Source organism: Lithobates pipiens, unplaced genomic scaffold (genome assembly GCF_037356315.1).
Source record: "Lithobates pipiens isolate NorthernLeopardFrog02 unplaced genomic scaffold, aLitPip1_a1.2 Scaffold_10, whole genome shotgun sequence".
Taxonomy (NCBI): Eukaryota; Metazoa; Chordata; class Amphibia; order Anura; family Ranidae; genus Lithobates; species Lithobates pipiens.
The window spans coordinates 168,187,939-168,208,043 of record NW_027507686.1 but is presented as its reverse complement, the minus strand read 5'-3'; the positions used below and the strand labels follow the sequence as shown (position 1 = coordinate 168,208,043).

Here is a 20,105-nt window from a genome sequence, read left to right as displayed (position 1 = left end):
CTTCTTGCCCAACTGTTAGGACCTGGGCTTGAACCTGGGACCTGGACAGCTCCTTGGACAATTCCTTGAATGATCTTGTCTTGAATCTTGTTTGCCTTGAACATTGAACCCTTTGCTCCTCCCATGAACTTCCTGATTTAAGCCATGTCTCTGCACTTCCTGGTTGCCAGAATATTGTGCCTTCACCAGCCAATATCTTGCTCCTGTCTCTCCTGCTGCCGACCGTATCTTCGCTACCATTCGTTACCGACATTTGGCTTGTTCCTCGACTACGCTTCTGCTGAATCCCAACCTGCAACTATTTGTTACCGACTTTTGGCTTGTTTGTCAACTACGCTTCTGCTTGATCCCTACCTGCTATATCTGCTACCGGACCCCGGCTTGCTCACCTTCTGGAGTGGTTATCCTGAGGACAGAATTTAACGTCAGAAGTGACATATCGTGTTGAATTGTTTTGTATGTCTTCTTTCATTTCTGAACATGCCTAGTCTTGCCGTTTAGATTTTTTTTGTCAGAAAACCATAATAATGAAAAGAAAATCGGATGTTGTGGTCACATCAGACAAAGATTTTGAAGCCTGCACATCCATTTTTTGTTTGCTGAAAATTTGTAAACGGCTGTCAAAAGCAGCATACTAACGATCAGAAAATCAGCAGATCGTTCATAGGACAAAATTTATCTTCAGATTTTCTGACCGTATGTACGGGCCTTAAGAGTCTAGCTCAAGCAAAGTGTAGAAAAGTCTTGACTGAAGAAAAAGTAATCCTAATAAAAAAGAAAAAAAATGTTGAAAAAAAAAAAAGCTTGAACTTTTCTCAGTAGAAAAGAGGTGTCCATCGTAGGTAGTATAACACTAGCAAAAAACTGAAGCATGCTGAGAATGGGAGGGGTTATACCAGGCTGGTCATTGAATTTTGTTCACCAGTGTTTGAATCCTTCTGTAGGCGGCAATACAATTGTTTAAATGTCCTTTGTCTCTCAGTGAACAAGGAAGAAAATGTTTTTATTATTACTTCAGTTTCCATAATACCTGTATGTACTTGTTTATATATTTTTAAGTCTATTTATTCCACTTTCAATTATATTTTTTACTCTCATTTGTTAAAATATGCTTCTTGGTGTCAACCTACCAGACAAGTATAAAGCAAAAGAAGTAGGGTACAGATAGTGCCAGCTGCAGCCAGTGCCAGTCGTTTATCGCATATGCCACTCCTGCCAGAATAAGCTGACCAAATGTAAGACAGGTACTTTGAAACACTGAAACCGTGGCACGATACCTTATTGGTGTCCACTCCATTGCTGCCAAAAAAACAAAAACATCTTAACATATTATGATGTCTTTAGAAAGATACCATAAGTCTTTCTTATCACCCTTTCCCACAAAATAACCACCCTTACCTTGCCAAAGTACGATTATGTTAAATAAATTCCATTTTAACATTATATCATACATGTTGTATAAGAACAATGCAGAATGCATTATTTACATTGATGCTGCTTGTCAATAAGATGTGTGACTTTGAAATATGCTCATAGGACCTCTAAAGAAAACCTTTTATAAGAAACATTAGAACGGAGGTGAAACAAAAGAAGGGGTGGTGCCTATGTCTAAACTGAACGTAGTATGCCACAGAAATCTATATACAGCTGTAATGTGTACAGAACAACCAACGCATTTCAGACTCCACTGGATCCTTCAAAAATATGTCAACTGTATAAAGTTTGCTATAGCATAGTACATTCCTTTGGACACAGACACTGCCTCCTGACAAAGTGAAGAGCTCACATCCCTTTTGTGTTTGTTTCAATACTTCCAGAGTCACTGACCAAGAATAAGTAGATCTGGAAAGGCAGAATCTCCCAAACCACCCCTGCTGTTCCCCATAATAGGGAATAGTATCTTCCCATCTGGAATCCAGGATATTCCGTTTACAATTCTGGGAAAGGTAGATACAGTATGTAAGTATAGGGCACACCACTTCCAAAACCATGAGTGGATCACCCCAGACTCCTTTTCACTCAATCCTTATCTTGCCTCCTTGGCATCTTGGAGACAGAGCCAGCTCCCTATCGTCCTTCAGCAAACATGTTTGAGGGCCTCCTGACCCGTTTCAAATGTGAATACTCTAAATCTGGCCTGGCCAGATACACTTACCCACAAGTTGCTTCAACAGAAAGACCTCACTATCCCCCTCTTCTTCCTAGAATACTGGGAAAAACTCTCACCCCTGCAGACATATTACAGATCTTAAATATATCTACAAAATCCTCTATCTGTACAAATATCAGGAGTCCGGATACAAGATGTTTACTCAGTGGTACCAGATGCCACATATACTTCACAGTCTTTATCCAAACACCTCTTATCACTGTTGAAGATGTGGGAACACATGCCACATTTTTTGCCCATGCCCAAATCTTGACTATTTCTGGGGAGAATTTCTTGCGACAATTCAAAAATTCCACTTAGAAGATATAAGAGCTCTATCTTAATGAATGTAGCCTGTGCTATTATACCAGCACTTTGGAAAAAACCTTCCCTGCCCATTATAAATCAATGTTTAAACAATTTCCTATGTTTAATGCAATGTGCCACGCCATAAATAGTAGGTACAATATCCCATCTCTCTCGATATACTTACTTAGTCCCAGGTCATTGATGAGGAAACCACAGATCCCCATGCCAGCCATGAATCGAAAAAAACAGTAAAGTGAGAAGGAAGGAGCAAAGGCAGCCCCAGTTCCCATTAAAGCTGTCTGCAGAAGACAACATAAGATGACTATTCGGCGTCCAAACCTACAGAGTATGAAAACAGTGGCTATAAGCATGGTGATCTGAGTTAAAGAAATCATAAGAACATAGCTTATTTTTTTAATTATCCAAGACATTTAAGTACATACCTTGAAGGCTTCTGTGTATGGTCTTCAGAATCAGACAAATGCATATGTATGTGATTTGTGCCTGAGTTGCATTGCCCTTCTTTTGACTTGTTCCCTATGATTAGCTTTTGAGTTGTTTCAGGCTGTTTATGAGTTGGCCTGAGCTGATTCAAATAGCTTTTGAGGTGCTTTTGCATTCACATTATTTGTATGAGAAAAGAATGCAATTCAGATGCAGACAGATTATAATGTACAGAAGCCCTTATGGGTTTGTACAGACAAAATTGTTCTATATATCAGAAAATAGAAATAACATTCTCTTCCTATCCTCCGAATTCTTGTTACCTCTAAGTCCTGCATCATGTAGACCAATATGTGATCTACAGATATTAACCACTTCAATACCAGGCACTTAGATACCTTCCCGCTCAAGCCAATTTTCAGCTTTCAGCGCTGTCGCAATTTGAATGACAATTTCGCGGTCATACAACACTGTACCCATTTTGTTCCCCCAAATAGAGCTTTCTTTTGGTGGTATTTGATCACCTCTGCGATTTTTATTTTTTTTGTGCAACAAATAAAAAAAGACTGAAAATTTTGAAGAAAAACAAGTTTTTCTTTGTTTCTGTTAATTTTTTTTCTAAATAAGTATGTTTTTGATGATGGGCACTAGGGATGAGCTTCGTGTTCGAGTCGAACATACGTTCGACTCGAACATCGGCTGTTTGCCTGTTCGGCGAATTCCGAACATTATGGGCCATTCGCGCCAAATTCGTGTGGCGCTCACGGCCCACAATGCACTGCGTCATCGCAGTGCATTGCTGGCTCATGATTGGCCAAGCATGCACTGTGACCCCGCATGCTTGGCCAATCACAGCGCCAGCAGAGAGGAGAGCCATGATTGGCCACAGGCAGGATGATGACTACCCAACTGCTGTTTTACCCAACTCCCTTCAGGCCATTACCATGTCTGGAAGGCCAGCAAGGAGAGGCAAACAGGCGCGAGCCGATAAAAGAGGGCAAGCGGGCTCTGTGTCTAGAGACAACAGTGCTGGTCGTGGACGCGGTGCATTGTCATCAGCACGTGGCCATGGGACACGCTTGTCCTTCTTTTCGGCAGCTGGACATGTTGAACCGCAACATGCCAATGACTTGGTAGAGTGGATGACCAAGCCCTCTTCATCCTCCTCTCTCACCCAGTCTCAGGGTACTAGCAAAGCAGCTGCCAACGCATCGTCTTTCCTCGTCTCAATGTCATCATCAGTGACCCCTTCCCTAGACCCACCACGTCCTCCTGAGGAGTCTCCTGAACTCTTTGAGCACAGTGTTGGGTACATGCTCCAGGAGGATGCCCAGTGTTTTGTAGGCTCTGATGATGACACTCAGCTAGAGGAAGGCAGTAGCGTGAATGCAGAGAGAGGGGATGCTCAAGAAGGACAGCAATCTGGCAGTCATGTTCCACAAGCTGCAGCATATTGCCAGGTTTGCTACAGCGATGAAGAGGGAGGGGATGATGAGGGCACTGACTCCACGTGGGTGCCTGGTAGGAGAGAGGAGGAGGAGGAGGAGGCACATGTCCAACGAGTCAGGATGCCCTCCGGGGGCCAGCTTAGGGGCAGCACACCGACTGAATCACACCGCAGAGCTCCGCCTGTGCAGGGCGCTGCCTCTGCGCGTTATTCTAAAAGTTCTTTGGTGTGGGCCTTTTTTGAGATGAGTGCATCAGATCGCACCGCTGCTATTTGCAACATATGTCTCAAGCGTATCTCACGTGGCCAAAACATCAGCCGCTTGGGCACCACATGCTTGACCAGACATATGTTGACCTGCCATGCAGCTCGTTGGCAAGCGTACCTCAAAGACCCACACCAAAGAACAAAGCGGACCTCTCCTTGATCCTCATCAGCTCCAACCCCACTAGACCTTCAGTCCTCTCTGAAACCTGCTCTGAGAGGAATAAAGGTGTAGAATTAGGTGTGTCACAGCCAAGTGCTTCCGGGCACTCTGCTAGCAGTACACCCACGTCCGATTATAGCAGGCAAATGTCCCTGCCCCAGCTGCTGGACCGGCGAAAGAAGTTCACTCCCAGCCATCCCCATGCCCAGCGGTTGAATGCTAGCTTGGCTAAATTGCTAGCACTTCAACTGCTGCCTTTTCAGTTGGTAGACTCGGCCCCCTTCCGTGAGTTTGTACAATGTGCGGTTCCTCAGTGGCAGGTCCCCAAACGCCACTTTTTGTCACGGAAGGCGATTCCGGCTCTCTACCGGCATGTGGAAGGCAATGTCCTTGCCTCGCTGGACAGGGTGGTCAGCGGTAAGGTGCATATTACCGCTGACTCATGGTCCAGCAGGCATGGACAGGGACGTTACCTGTCTTTCACGGCCCATTGGGTCACTCTTCTGGCAGCTGGGAAGGATGCAGGACAAGGTGCAGTAGTGTTGGAGGTTGTTCTGCCACCACGCCTCAAAAATGCTACTATTGGTTGTGACACACCTCTCTCCTCCACCCCCTCCTCTTCTTCTTCCTCCATGGCCTCTTCCAGGGCTCTGTCCTCAGAACCAGCGGTGCTCCATAGGCGTTCCAGGGGCTACGCAAGTACGCAGGCAAAACAATGCCATGCCGTGCTTGCGCTGGTTTGTTTGGGGGACAGGAGCCACACTGGGGCAGATGTTTTGTCAGCTCTGCAGGGTCAGGCCGAGAGGTGGTTGACGCCACACCAGCTTAAGACAGGAATGGTGATTTGCGACAATGGCACCAACCTCCTCTCCGCCCTCTGACAGGGACAACTGACCCATGTGCCCTGTGTAGCTCACGTCCTTAACCTGGTGGTGCAGCGGTTCTTGGGCAGGTACCCGGGCTTACAGGATGTCCTGCAGCAGGCCAGGAAAGTCTGTGTGCATTTCCGCCGATCATTTAATGCCTGTGCTCGGCTGGCTGAGCTCCAAAAGGAGTTGAACCTGCCCAAGAACCGCCTTATATGTGACATGCTCACCAGGTGGAACTCAACGTTGGCCATGCTGCAGTGGCTGCACACACAGCAGAGGGCCATCAATGAGTACCTGTGCGACTACGGCACCAGGACAGGGTCAGGGGAGCTCGGTTTTTTCTCACTACGCCAGTGGGGCATGATCAGGGATGCATGCACTGTCCTGTCACTGTTTGAGGAGGCCACAAGGATGGTGAGCAGTGACAGTGCATGCATCAGTGACACTGTACCTCTTGTCCACCTCTTGGAGCATACGCTGCGTGGAATAATGGACAGGGCACTTGAAGCAGAACAGAGGCAGGAAGAGGAGGACTTCCTTGCCTCTCAAGGCCCCCTTTATCCAGACAGTGTTCCTGCTGTGCCACCCATCACACAGGAAGAGGATGAGGAGGAGGAGGATGATTGTGTCAGCATGGAGGTGGAGGCTGGCACTTAGCATCAGCAGCAGCAGTCTTGTAGGGATGATTTACAGTCCCAAGAAACACGTGGACTTGTACATGGCTGGGAGGAGGTAGCTGCGGATCATGTTGCCCTTAGTGACCCAGAGGACTCCGGACCGAATGCCTCAGCTAACCTACGCTGCATGGCCTCCCTGATCCTGCAAAGCCTGTGGAAGGATCCTCGTATTCTTCGGATCAAGGAGAGGGACCATTACTGGCTGGCCACTCTCCTTGATCCACGGTACAAGGGTAAGGTTGCCGACCTTATCTTGCCATCGCAGAGGGAGCAGAGGATGAGACATCTCCGGGAGGCCTTGCAGAAAGGTCTGTGCAACGCGTTCCCAGAGACTGGGAGGTTACAAACTCCTGGTCCTGGACAACGTGTTGCTGAGGCATCGGTCAGAAGGAGCGGTGGAGAAGGTGGCCGTCTGACTGATGCTTTCAGACAATTTTTTAGTCCGCAGCCCCAAGGTATGATCGGTTCCAGTAACCATCGCCAGCGTCTGATTTACATGGTGCAGGAATACCTAGGGGCAAGGTCAGACTTGGACACCTTTCCCACCGAAAATCCTCTGGCTTACTGGGTCTTGAGGATGGATCACTGGCCAGAGCTTGCACAGTATGCAATTGAGCTACTGGCCTGTCCTGCATCCAGCGTTCTTTCGGAACGCACCTTCATTGCTGCTGGTGGCTTTGTTACCGATGACAGGGTGCGCCTGTGTCAGGAAATGTTCCATCCGCTGATAATATCTGTCTCTAGGCGTGCAGTACTGAGGTCCACCAGCAGGTGTCTCCTGTCAGTTTTGAGCTGTCAGGAGAGCTTTTCCCTGCTGATGCTATATCATCTTTGGGCCGCAGTACTGGCATCCACCAGCGGATGGATCCTGGCAGTATGGAGCAGGCAGCACCTCCTGAAATCAGGTGTCACTTGAGGCCAATCACAGGCCTATAAATAGCTGGCAAGCACTCATATGTTTGCCTCGGTATTGTTCCTTGTGCCCTGACCTGCTGCTTGCGATCCTGATCCTGATCCTGATCCTGATCCTGATCCTGATCCTGATCCTGATTCTGAACCTGTTCCTGCGCCCTGAACCTGTGACCCGTGGTTCTGATCCTGTTTCCCTGTCCTGGTCCCTACCCTGTCCCACCTGTTACCATTATCCCTGTCCTGCAGTCTTATCCGTCCATCCTCTCCCTGTCCTGTGTTCCCTACCCCATCTGCTGATCTCCCCATGTATGACCTTGGCCTGGCTTGTGTCTCTGATTCTGGACTGCCCTTGTTTATTTACTGATCCTCTGTGCATGACCCTGGCCTGCCTATCGTTTACGATCCTAGCATTTCCCATTTATTGTACTTATCTGTCTGTTGTTGTTTGGGGGTCTCTGTTGGTTGATTTATTGCACTGTGTGATTGTATTTATATTATTCACTTTCCTTAACCACTTGACCACTGGGCACTTAAACACCCTTAATAACCAGACCAATTTTCAGCTTTCGGTGCTCTCGCATTTTGAATGGCAATTACTCAGTCATGCAACACTGGTTGTGCTATAAAAGAAAAAATACCGAAAATTCTGTAAAAAAATGAATTTTTCTTTGTTTCTGTTAGAAAATTTAGCAGATTAGTAATTTTTTCTTCATAAATTTTGGCCAAAATTTATACCACTACATATCTTTGGTAAAAATAAGTACAAATTGGTGGATATTATTTGGTCTTTGTGAAAGTTATAGAGTCCACAAGCTATGGTGCCAATATCTGAAAATTGATCACACCTGAAGTACTGACGGCCTATTTCAATTCTTGAGACCCTAACATGCCAGAAAAGTACAAATACCCCCCAAATGACCCCTTTTTGGAAAGAAGACATTCCAAGGTATTTAGTAAGAGGCATGATGAGTTTTTTGAAGTTGTAATTTTTTCCCACAATTCTTTGCAAAATCAAGATTCTTTTAACTTTTTTTTTTTTTTTCACAAAATTGTCATATTATCAGGTTATTTCTCACACACAGCATATGCATACCACAAATTACACCCCAAAACACATTCTGCTATTACTCCCGAGTATGGCGATACCACATGTGTGAGACTTTTACACAGTGTGGCCACATACAGAGGCCCAACATGCATGGAGCGCCATCAGGTGTTCTGGAGCACCCAGGACAATTCTGACATTTCTCTCCTACATGTAAAAATCATCATTTATTTGCTAGAACTCCAAAACATTATATATGTTTTTTTAGCAAACACCCTGGAGAATACAATGGTGGTCTTTGTAACTTTTTATCTCGCACGGTATTTGCGCAGTAATTTTTCGAATGCTTTTTTTTGGAAAAAAAACAGTTTTGTGCTTAAAAAAAAAAAAACACAGTAAAGTTAGCCCAATTTTTGCATAATGTGAAAGATGAAGTTAAGCTGAGTATATAGATACCTAATATGTCACTCTTCAAAATTGCACACGCTCGTGGAATGGCGCCAAACGTCGCTACTTAAAAATCCCCATAGGCGACGATTTAAATTTTTTTTTACTGGTTATATGTTTTGAGTTACAGAGGAGGTCTAGGGCTAGAATTATTGCTCTCGCTCTAACGTTCACAGCGATACCTCACATGTGTGGTTTGAACACCGTTTTCATATGTGGGCGGGACTTACGTATGCGTTCGCTTCTGCATGCGAGCACATGGGGACAGGGGTGCTTTAAAAAAAAACATTTTTTTTTATTGTTCATTTTACTTTATTTATTTTAGTTTGACATTTTTTTCCCCAAAAATAATTTTTTTGATCACTTTTATTCCTATTACAAGGAATGTAAACATCCCTTGTAATAGGAATATGGCATGACAGGTCCTCTTTACAGTGAGATGTGGGGTCAATAAGACCCCGCATCTCACCTCTAAGCTGGGAAGGCTGAAAAAAAAAAAAAGATTCTGGCTTTGATCGTATTAGCGATTCGGTAGAAGCACCGGAGGGCGGAGGGCGGAGGGCGGCGGGAGGGGGGGGGGTGTCTATGGCTGGGTATTGCAGGGTATCACCGACTATGGCTGGGTATCTCAGAGTATGGCGTTGCAGAGTACTGCGTTGCAGAGCATTGCAGGGTATTGGCGGGTGTTGCAGAGCATTGCAGAGTGTTGCAGGGTATTGGCGGGTGTTGCAGAGCATTGCAGAGTGTTGCAGGGTATTTGCGGGTGTTGCAGAGTGTTGCAGAGTGTTGCGGAGTGTTGCGGAGTGTTGCAGGGTGTTGCAGAGTGTTGCAGGGTGTTGCAGGGTGTTGCAGGGTATTGTGGAGTGTTGCAGAGTGTTGCAGAGTGTTGCAGAGTGTTGCAGGGTGTTGCAGGGTGTTGCAGGGCATTGCGGAGTGTTGCAGGGCATTGCCGAGTGTTGCAGGGCATTGCAGGGTGTTGCAGGGCATTGCAGGGTGTTGCAGGGCATTGCAGAGTGTTGCAGGGCATTGCAGAGTGTTGCAGGGCATTGCAGAGTGTTGCAGGGCATTGCAGAGTGTTGCAGGGCATTGCAGAGTAATGGCAGGGTATTGCAGAGTAATGGCAGGGTATTGCAGAGTAATGCAGAGTAATGGCAGGGTATTGCAGAGTAATGCAGGGAATCGAGGGGTTAATTTTCGGTGAGCAGCGATGTGGGCACTGCAGATGCAGCCCACATCGCTGCTGACACCGATCTCTTCCCCCTCCGCTGTACCGATCGGTACAGAGAGGGGGAGGGAGGAACCGGCGTCATAACATGACGCCGGCTTGTTTACAAGTGATCACTCCGTCATTTGACGGAGCGATCACGTGGTAAACGGCCGCGATGAGCGGCCGTTTACCGTGATTCGTGATGCGCCGGGTCCACTGGACCCAGCGGTCACGGATGCTCTCGTGTGCGTGCCCCAGGGGGCGCGCGAGAGCAGAATTCTGGGAGGCCGTTAATTAACGGCCTCTCAGAGTTAAACAACCGCCCTGAAGCCGTTAATCGGCAATGGGCGGTTGTTAAGTGGTTAATAAATCATATTTCACTTATACACGTTTGGGTTTCCTCTGTTGCAGTCCACACAGTTCTGGTCTTATCTGATACATGACAGAATACTGAGGCCATCTCTGACCAGAAGTGGCTACACAGAGGAACCATCTTGGTTCAGGTTGCTTACTGAAATGAATTTAGAGGTGATTCGTTATTATGCTTTGCTGGCGTCTGAGAGTGGTGACTATCTCCGCCAGACACTGAAAGAGAGGACCAGTGATCAGCTGTTGGAAACCATTCGTTTAGCTCACTCCTGGGTTGATCAGGGCTGTATGCTGTTTGGGGATGTTCAGCCGTTAATTCAAATCTGCACAGAGCTGGCCCTGCCCTGCATCCCAGGGGGCCAGGATGATTTTTCTCCCCCTTTCAGTATTAACCAAGTCACATCACTGGTATGGCTTCTGGAAAATGATTCCCCTTACTTTTTTGAGCATTACACAGCCTGTTCCCAACAGATGAAAATAGAATGTGTTGATTCCATACAATCCCTTGTTAGACAGGTAGTATGTGATCCGCAGTTTGTACAACCACTACTTTTAGCATGGTCTGGTATTTTGCAATCAGCCACAGCCAGCCCACAACAAACCATCTCTGCTACCAAACACCTGCCTGCCCAAGAGTCTCTTCCTTCATCACCTATGGCAACCTCAGTTTCAGCCCAATATACTCTACCCCCCACCAAATATCAATACCCTGTTTCTTCCTGCTGCACATATCCTGCCTTTAATCCAACTGCATCTTTACCGTTTACTTCCCCCAGCCACTGTTACCTCTTCCCTGCCATATTCCAACCCTTCTCTCCAGTCTGCTTCATCCCCTACCTATAGATCTGCAGCTACCTACAGGACTTCAGTAGCTAAAAAGAGACGGAAGTTCTTTCCTACCCATTTGATCCTGCCAGTAACGCAACTTGCCTCCACATCAACCAACCTGCTCCAGTCTGCCTGCATGCCAGCTGAACCTGATCACCCACCTGATTCTGCCAATCATCTGCCTGCTATCCAGCCAGTGTCTCCGCCTGGAATTCCTGTGCTCCAGCCTGACGCCTTGCAGCCTGATGTCCCGGCCTTCCAGCCTGACGCCTTGCAGCCTGATGTCCCGGCCTTCCAGCCTGACGCCTTGCAGCCTGATGTCCCGGCCTTCCAGCCTGACGCCTTGCAGCCTGATGTCCCGGCCTTCCAGCCTGACGCCTTGCAGCCTGATGTCCCGGCCTTCCAGCCTGACGCCTTGCAGCCTGATGTCCCGGCCTTCCAGCCTGACGCCTTGCAGCCTGATGTCCCGGCCTTCCAGCCTGACGCCTTGCAGCCTGATGTCCCGGCCTTCCAGCCTGACGACTTCCAGCCTGATGTCCCGGCCTTCCAGCCTGACGCCTTGCAGTCTGATGTCCCGGCCTTGCAGTCTGATGTCTTGCAGTCTGATGTCTTGCAGTCTGATGTCCCGGCCTTCCAGTCTGATGTCTTGCAGTCGGATGTCCCAGCCTTCCAGTCTGATGTCTTGCAGTCTGATGTCCCGACCTTCCAGTCTGATGCCTTGCAGTCTGATGTCCCGACCTCCCAGTCTGATGCCTTCCAGTCTGATGTCCCGACCTCCCAGTCTGATGCCTTCCAGTCTGATGTCCCGACCTCCCAGTCTGATGCCTTCCAGTCTGATGTCCCGACATCCCAGTCTGATGCCTTCCAGTCTGATGTCCCGGCCTCCCAGTCTGATGCCTTCCAGTCTGATGTCCCGACCTCCCAGTCTGATGCCTTCCAGTCTGATGTCCCGACCTCCCAGTCTGATGCCTTCCAGTCTGATGTCCCGGCCTCCCAGTCTGATGCCTTCCAGTATGATGTCCCGGCCTCCCAGTCTGATGCCTTCCAGTCTGATGTCCCGGGCTCCCAGTTTGATGCCTTCCAGTCTGATGTCCTGGCCTCCCAGTCTGATGTCCCGGCCTTCCAGTCTGATGTCCCGGCCTCCCAGTCTGATGCCTTCCAGTCTGATGTCCCGGCCTCCCAGTCTGATGCCTTCCAGTCTGATGTCCCGGCCTTCCAGTCTGATGCCTTCCAGTCTGATGTCCCGGCCTTCCAGTCTGATGTCCCGGCCTTCCAGTCTGATGCCTTCCAGTCTGATGTCCCGGCCTTCCAGTCTGATGCCTTCCAGTCTGATGTCCCAGCCTTCCAGTCTCATGCCTTCCAGTCTGATGTCCCGGCCTTCCAGTCTAATGCCTTCCAGTCTGATGTCCCGGCCTTCCAGTCTCATGCCTTCCAGTCTGATGTCCCGGCCTTCCAGTCTGATGCCTTCCAGTCTGATGTCCCGGCCTTCCAGTCTGATGCCTTCCAGTCTTATGTCCCGGCCTCCCAGTCTGATGCCTTCCAGTCTGATGTCCCGGCCTCCCAGTCTGATGCCTTCCAGTCTGATGTCCCGGCCTCCCAGTCTGATGCCTTCCAGTCTGATGTCCCGGCCTCCCAGTCTGATGCCTTCCAGTCTGATGTCCCGGCCTCCCAGTCTGATGCCTTCCAGTCTGATGTCCCGGCCTCCCAGTCTGATGCCTTCCAGTCTGATGTCCCGGCCTCCCAGTCTGATGCCTTCCAGTCTGATGTCCCGGCCTCCCAGTCTGATGCCTTCCAGTCTGATGTCCCGGCCTCCCAGTCTGATGCCTTCCAGTCTGATGTCCCGGCCTCCCAGTCTGATGCCTTCCAGTCTGATGTCCCGGCCTCCCAGTTTGATGCCTTCCAGTCTGATGTCCTGGCCTCCCAGTCTGATGTCCCGGCCTTCCAGTCTGATGTCTTCCAGTCTGATGTCCCGGCCTTCCAGTCTGATGTCTTCCAGTCTGATGTCCCGGCCTCCCAGTCTGATGCCTTCCAGTCTGATGTCCCGGCCTTCCAGTCTGATGCCTTCCAGTCTGATGTCCCGGCCTCCCAGTCTGATGCCTTCCAGTCTGATGTCCCGGGCTCCCAGTTTGATGCCTTCCAGTCTGATGTCCTGGCCTCCCAGTCTGATGTCCCGGCCTTCCAGTCTGATGTCCCGGCCTCCCAGTCTGATGCCTTCCAGTCTGATGTCCCGGCCTCCCAGTCTGATGCCTTCCAGTCTGATGTCCCGGCCTTCCAGTCTGATGCCTTCCAGTCTGATGTCCCGGCCTTCCAGTCTGATGTCCCGGCCTTCCAGTCTGATGCCTTCCAGTCTGATGTCCCAGCCTTCCAGTCTCATGCCTTCCAGTCTGATGTCCCGGCCTTCCAGTCTAATGCCTTCCAGTCTGATGTCCTGGCCTTCCAGTCTCATGCCTTCCAGTCTGATGTCCCGGCCTTCCAGTCTCATGCCTTCCAGTCTGATGTCCCGGCCTTCCAGTCTGATGCCTTCCAGTCTGATGTCCCGGCCTCCCAGTCTGATGCCTTCCAGTCTGATGTCCCGGCCTCCCAGTCTGATGCCTTCCAGTCTGATGTCCCGGCCTCCCAGTCTGATGCCTTCCAGTCTGATGTCCCGGCCTCCCAGTCTGATGCCTTCCAGTCTGATGTCCCGGCCTCCCAGTCTGATGCCTTCCAGTCTGATGTCCCGGCCTCCCAGTCTGATGCCTTCCAGTCTGATGTCCCGGCCTCCCAGTCTGATGCCTTCCAGTCTGATGTCCCGGCCTCCCAGTCTGATGTCTTCCAGTCTGATGTCCCGGCCTCCCAGTCTGATGCCTTCCAGTCTGATGTCCCGGCCTCCCAGTTTGATGCCTTCCAGTCTGATGTCCTGGCCTCCCAGTCTGATGTCCCGGCCTTCCAGTCTGATGTCCCGGCCTCCCAGTCTGATGCCTTCCAGTCTGATGTCCCGGCCTTCCAGTCTGATGCCTTCCAGTCTGATGTCCCGGCCTTCCAGTCTGATGTCCCGGCCTTCCAGTCTGATGCCTTCCAGTCTGATGTCCCGGCCTTCCAGTCTGATGCCTTCCAGTCTGATGTCCCGGCCTTCCAGTCTGATGCCTTCCAGTCTGATGTCCCGGCCTTCCAGTCTGATGCCTTCCAGTCTGATGTCCCGGCCTTCCAGTCTGATGCCTTCCAGTCTGATGTCCCGGCCTTCCAGTCTGATGCCTTCCAGTCTGATGTCCCGGCCTTCCAGTTTGATGCCTTCCAGTCTGATGTCCTGGCCTCCCAGTCTAATGTCCCGGCCTTCCAGTCTGATGTCCCGGCCTCCCAGTCTGATGCCTTCTAGTCTGATGTCCCGGCCTTCCAGTCTGATGCCTTCCAGTCTGATGTCCCGGCCTTCCAGTCTGATGTCCCGGCCTTCCAGTCTGATGCCTTCCAGTCTGATGTCCCGGCCTTCCAGTCTGATGCCTTCCAGTCTGATGTCCCGGCCTTCCAGTCTGATGCCTTCCAGTCTGATGTCCCGGCCTTCCAGTGTCATGCCTTCCAGTCTGATGTCCCGGCCTTCCAGTCTGATGCCTTCCAGTCTGATGTCCCGGCCTTCCAGTCTGATGCCTTCCAGTCTGATGTCCCGGCCTTCCAGTCCGATGCCTTCCAGTCTGATGTCCCGGCCTTCCAGTCCGATGCCTTCCAGCCTGCCATCCCGGTACCTGCTTTCCAGCCTGACGTCCCGGTGCCTGCCTTCCAGCCTCCCGGTCTGATGTGCCAGCCTCCCGGTCTGATGTGCCAGCCTCCCGGCCTGAGGTGTTCCTGCCCGCTGTCCAGCCTGAAGTGCTGGTGCCCGCTGTCCAGCCTGAAGTGCCGGTGCCCGCTGTCCAGCCTGAAGTGTCGGTGCCCGCTGTCCAGCCTGCGGTGCCCGCTGCACCAGCTTGAAGTGCCCTCTACCCAGCTTGATGTACCCGCTGCCCCGCTTGATGTGCCTGCTGCTAAACCTGTTATGACTCCGCCTGTTGCCCAGCTTGATGCCATGGACTTGTCCCAGCAGCAGCTAGTTGGATTGTCCGGAGGCCGCTCCTTTGAGGGGGGGTACTGTCAGGAAATGTTCCATCCGCTGATAATATCTGTCTCTAGGCGTGCAGTACTGAGGTCCACCAGCAGGTGTCTCCTGTCAATTTTGAGCTGTCAGGAGAGCTTTTCCCTGCTGATGCTATATCATCTTTGGGCCGCAGTACTGGCATCCACCAGCGGATGGATCCTGGCAGGATGGAGCAGGCAGCACCTCCTGCAATCAGGTGTCACTTGAGGCCAATCACAGGCCTATAAATAGCTGGCAAGCACTCATATGTTTGCCTCGGTAATGTTCCTTGTGTCCTGACCTGCTGCTTGCGATCCTGATCCTGATTCTGAACCTGTTCCTGCGCCCTGAACCTGTGACCCGTGGTTCTGATCCTGTTTCCCTGTCCTGGTCCCTACCCTGTCCCACCTGTTACCATTATCCCTGTCCTGCAGTCTTATCCGTCCATCCTCTCCCTGTCCTGTGTTCCCTACCCCATCTGCTGATCTCCCCGTGTATGACCTTGGCCTGGCTTGTGTCTCTGATTCTGGACTGCCCTTGTTTATTTACTGATCCTCTGTGCATGACCCTGGCCTGCCTATCGTTTACGATCCTAGCATTTCCCATTTATTGTACTTATCTGTCTGTCTGTTGTTTGGGGGTCTCTGTTGGTTGATTTATTGCACTGTGTGGTTGTATTTATATTATTCACTTTCCTTAATAAATCATATTTCACTTATACACGTTTGGGTTTCCCCTGTTGCAGTCCACACAGTTCTGGTCTTATCTGATACATGACAGCCTGTCCACCGAATCAGTTGATCGACTGACCTTCATCAAGATGAATCAGTCTTGGATCACCCACAGCTACCAAGCACCTGAAGCTGATGTAACCGAATAATTTTTTTTGAAATATCACATCCCTTCAAGACTGCCTATGCTGATGCTGAGTGACTGTCCTGTTATGTTGATTGCCTATCCTCTTCCTCCTCCGCTGATATGTTGGAAGAACATTTCTGGTTCTGGGTGATGCCATCAGCCCAATTTTTCTGCCCCTGTTTAACAGGGGCGTTTAATTACAATTTTTGATGCAATGCTTTGCAGCAGGGCTAATTCCTGCAATAAAACTAGAGTATATGGGAGAGGTTGCAGTGTCGTGGCACCAGCACCAGTGCCTAAGGCCCAATTTTTCTGCCCCTGTTTAACAGGGACATGTAATTACAATTCTTGATATAATATTTCAAAGGAGGGCCCATTCCTGAGCCCACCCAGAGTAAATGTGAGGACTTATAGTGTTGTGGCACCAGCACCACAACCACCAAAGGTCAATTTTTCTACCACTGTTCAACAATGGCATGTAATTACAATTCTTGATATAATCGTTCACAGCAGGGCGCTCCAGCGCCCACCAAGAGTCACTTTGAGGGCTTACAATGTTGTGGCAAAACCAACACCTTGTTCCGCCATTTCTGCAGAGCATATAGGGCAGACCCCTACTTTCAAACATCCAACTTACAAACATCTCCTACTTGCAAACGGAAGGAGACAACAGCAAGTGAGATGAAAAAATATGTACGACAAAACAAATTATACAGGGGTGATAACCCTTCCCTATGTTTTCCAAAAAGCTTAAAAATAGTTTTTTTGACTGGAGCTACACTTTAAAAATGTACCAGTTGAAAATTACAAACAGATTCAACTTAACACAACAAACCTACACAGTCCCTGTCTTGTTTGCACCGTATATAGGGCCTGGGGGCCACACGCATTTCCTTTTTTTAATATGGGTACGGGGTTCCCCTTAATATGTGTACAAGACCCAAAGGGGTTGGTAATGGGCAGGGAGGGCTACCCATGCCATTTTTCTCAATGATTTTCAACCATATTGCAGGAACCAGATATAACATTAAAACCGCAAGCAGTTTTAAATGATGTTATTTCCGTTTAATGTCATTTTGTGCAGGGACTGTTCTAAACACGGGAAACACATGGCACCTCACAGGCATACTACAGACACCCCCCAGGCACCATATTTAACCACTTCAGGACCGCCGTATTGCCATTGTACGTCAGCACAATGGCACAGGCAGGCATAATCACGTACATCTACGTGATTGCCTTCCAGCGGGTGGGGGGTCCGATCGGACCCCCTCCCGCTGGTTACGGCGGTCCGATTCGGTCCAGGAGCGCTCCGTGATGAGGGGATGGCCGTTGGTTTTCGGCCACCCCCTCTGGATCGCTCCTGGCCAATGAGAAGCTTCCTCCCCTGTGTATTGTTTACACAGGAAGGAGGAAGTGATGTCATTCTCCTCGGGGCGGTCTTTTTGACCGGACTACGAGGAGAACAGTAAAAGTAAGTGTGCACCAACACTACACTGACATGTAGGTACACACAGGCACACAAACCCCCCCCGATCCTTTTGCCAGTGTCACTAAGCGATCATTTTTCTGATCGCTGCATGTGTCGCTAGGTAGCTAGTTATTTTTTTAGGTTCACCGCCAGGTTTTTATATCGCTAGGTACCCCGATATACTACCCAATAATGTTTTTAACCCCCTGATTGCCGCTAGTTAACCCTTTCACCCCCTTTTGCCAGTGTCACTAAGCGATCGTTTTTCTGATCGCTGCATTAGTGTCGCTACAGTCGCTAGGTAGCTAGTTATTTTTTTAGGTTCACCGCCAGGTTTTTATAGCGCTAGGTACCCCGATATACTACCCAATAATGGTTTTAACCCCCTGATTTCCGCTAGTTAACCCTTTCACCCCCTTTTGCCAGTGTCACTAAGCGATCATTTTTCTGAACGCTGCATCAGTGTCGCTAGTGTCGGTAGGTAGCTAGTTATTTTTTTAGGTTCACCGCCAGGTTTTTATAGCGCTAGGTACCCCGATATACTACCCAATAATGGTTTTAACCCCCTGATTGCTGCTAGTTAACCCTTTCACCCCCTTTCACCAGCGATCACAGTATAAGTGTCACTGGTGACGCTGGTTAGCCAGTTAGTTATTTAGGTTCCCCGTCAGGTTTTTATATAGCGCCAGGGACCCCCATATACTACCTAATAAAAATTTGAACCACCTGATTGCCCCTAGTTAACCCTTTCACCACTGATCACCGTATAAGTGTTACGGGTGACTCTGGTTAGTTTGTTTTTTATAGCATTTTATATTCAAATCCGGAAGGCAGTGCTTGGTTTTCGGGGTCCCGTACGTGGCTAGGCTCCCAAAAAGTCCCCCACATGTGGTATCCCCGTACTCGGGAGAAGCAGCAGAATTTATTTTGGGGTGTAATTTGACTTCTGCCCATAGCATGTGTGAGCAATATATCATTTAGTGACAACTTTGTGCAAAAAAAAAAAAAGTTTGTAATATTCCCACAACTTTTGGCAAAATATAAAATATTCCATGGACTCAACATGCCTCTCAGTAAATAGCTTGGGGTGTCTACTTTCCAAAATGGGGTCATTTGGGGGGGTTTTGTGCTATTTTGGCATTTTATGGCCTTCGAAACTGTGATAGGTAGTGAGGAGTTAAATCAAAAATTTGCACCCTTAGAAATCCTGAAGGTGGTGATTGGTTTTCGGGGTGCCGTGCGCGACTAGACTCCCAAAAAGTCCCACACATGTGGTATCCCCGTACTCGGGAGAAGCAGCAGAATGTATTTTGGGGTGCAATTCCACATATAACCATGGCATGTGTGAGCAATATATCATTTAGTGACAACTTTTTGTAAAAAAAATTTTTTTTTTTTTTTTGTCATTATTCAATCCCTTAGGACAAAAAAAATAAATATTCAATGGGCTCAACATACCCATCAGCAATTTCCTTGGGGTGTCTACTTTCCAAAATGGGGTCATTTGGGGGGGATTTGTACTGCCCTGCCATTTTAGCACCTCAAGAAATGAGATCGGCAGTCATAAATTAAAAGCTGTGTAAATTCCAGAAAATGTACTCTAGTTTGTAGACGCTATAACTTTTGCGCAAACCAAAAAATATTCGCTTATTGACATTTTTTTTACTAAAGACATGTGGCTGAATAAATTTTGCCCTCAATGTATGACTAAAATTTAGTTTATTCGATTTTTCTTATAACAAAAAGAAGAAAATATCTTTTTTTTTCAAAATTTTCGCTCTTTTTCCATTTATATCGCAAAAAAAAAAAATCGCAGAGGCAATCAAATACCATCAAAAGAAAGCTCTATTTGTGGGAAGAAAAGGACGCAAATTTCGTTTGGGTGCAATATTGCATGACCGCGCAATTACCAGTTAAAGCAGCGCAGTGCGAAATTGCAAAAAGACCTCTGGTCCTTAAGGTATTTATTGGTCCGAGGCTGAAGTGGTTAAAGGAATATTTCACTTTTTTTTTCACTTTAATCGTCATTAAAATCAGTGTTCCCACCAAAACGGCCATTTTTAAAAAACATTTTAGGCATTGACCCATGTCACCTGGGGCAGGAGCCAGGTCCCCAAACCCTTTTTAGGACAGTATCTTGCATATTAGCCGTTAAAATTAGCACTTTTAATTTCGAATGTTCGAGTCCCATAGACTTCAATGGGGTTCTAAAGTTCGTACGAATTTGGGGTCCGTTCGAAAGTTCTGGTGCGAACCGAAACGGGGGTTGTTCGGCTCATCCCTAATGGGCACTGATGGGCACTGATAAGGCGACACTAATGGGCACCGATGAGGTGGCATCAATAAGGTGGCACTGACGGGCAATGATGGGCACTGATAGGCGGCACTGATAGGTGGCACTGGTATGCGGCACTGATGGGCACTGATAGGTGGAACTGATGGGCACTCATAGGCGGCACTGATGGGCACTCATAGGCGGCACTGATGGGCACTTATAGGCGGCACTGATGGGCACTCGTAGAAAGCACTGATGGGTACTTTTGGGTGGCACTGATAGGTGGCATGGAT

General features: G+C 48.8%; 1 protein-coding gene across 1 annotated transcript in view; it reads right to left on the bottom strand.

The window, feature by feature from the left end:
• Positions 1–20,105, bottom strand: part of LOC143935561 (solute carrier family 22 member 6-B-like) — a 145,733-nt gene that overhangs the window by 69,762 nt on the left and 55,866 nt on the right. The window contains exons 3-4 of the mRNA XM_077459529.1: positions 2,643–2,797; positions 1,131–1,299 (exon numbers count right to left, since the gene is read on the bottom strand). Of these exons, the coding sequence (XP_077315655.1) occupies positions 1,131–1,299; positions 2,643–2,797 (324 nt within the window). The remainder of the gene's footprint in view (positions 1–1,130; positions 1,300–2,642; positions 2,798–20,105) is intronic.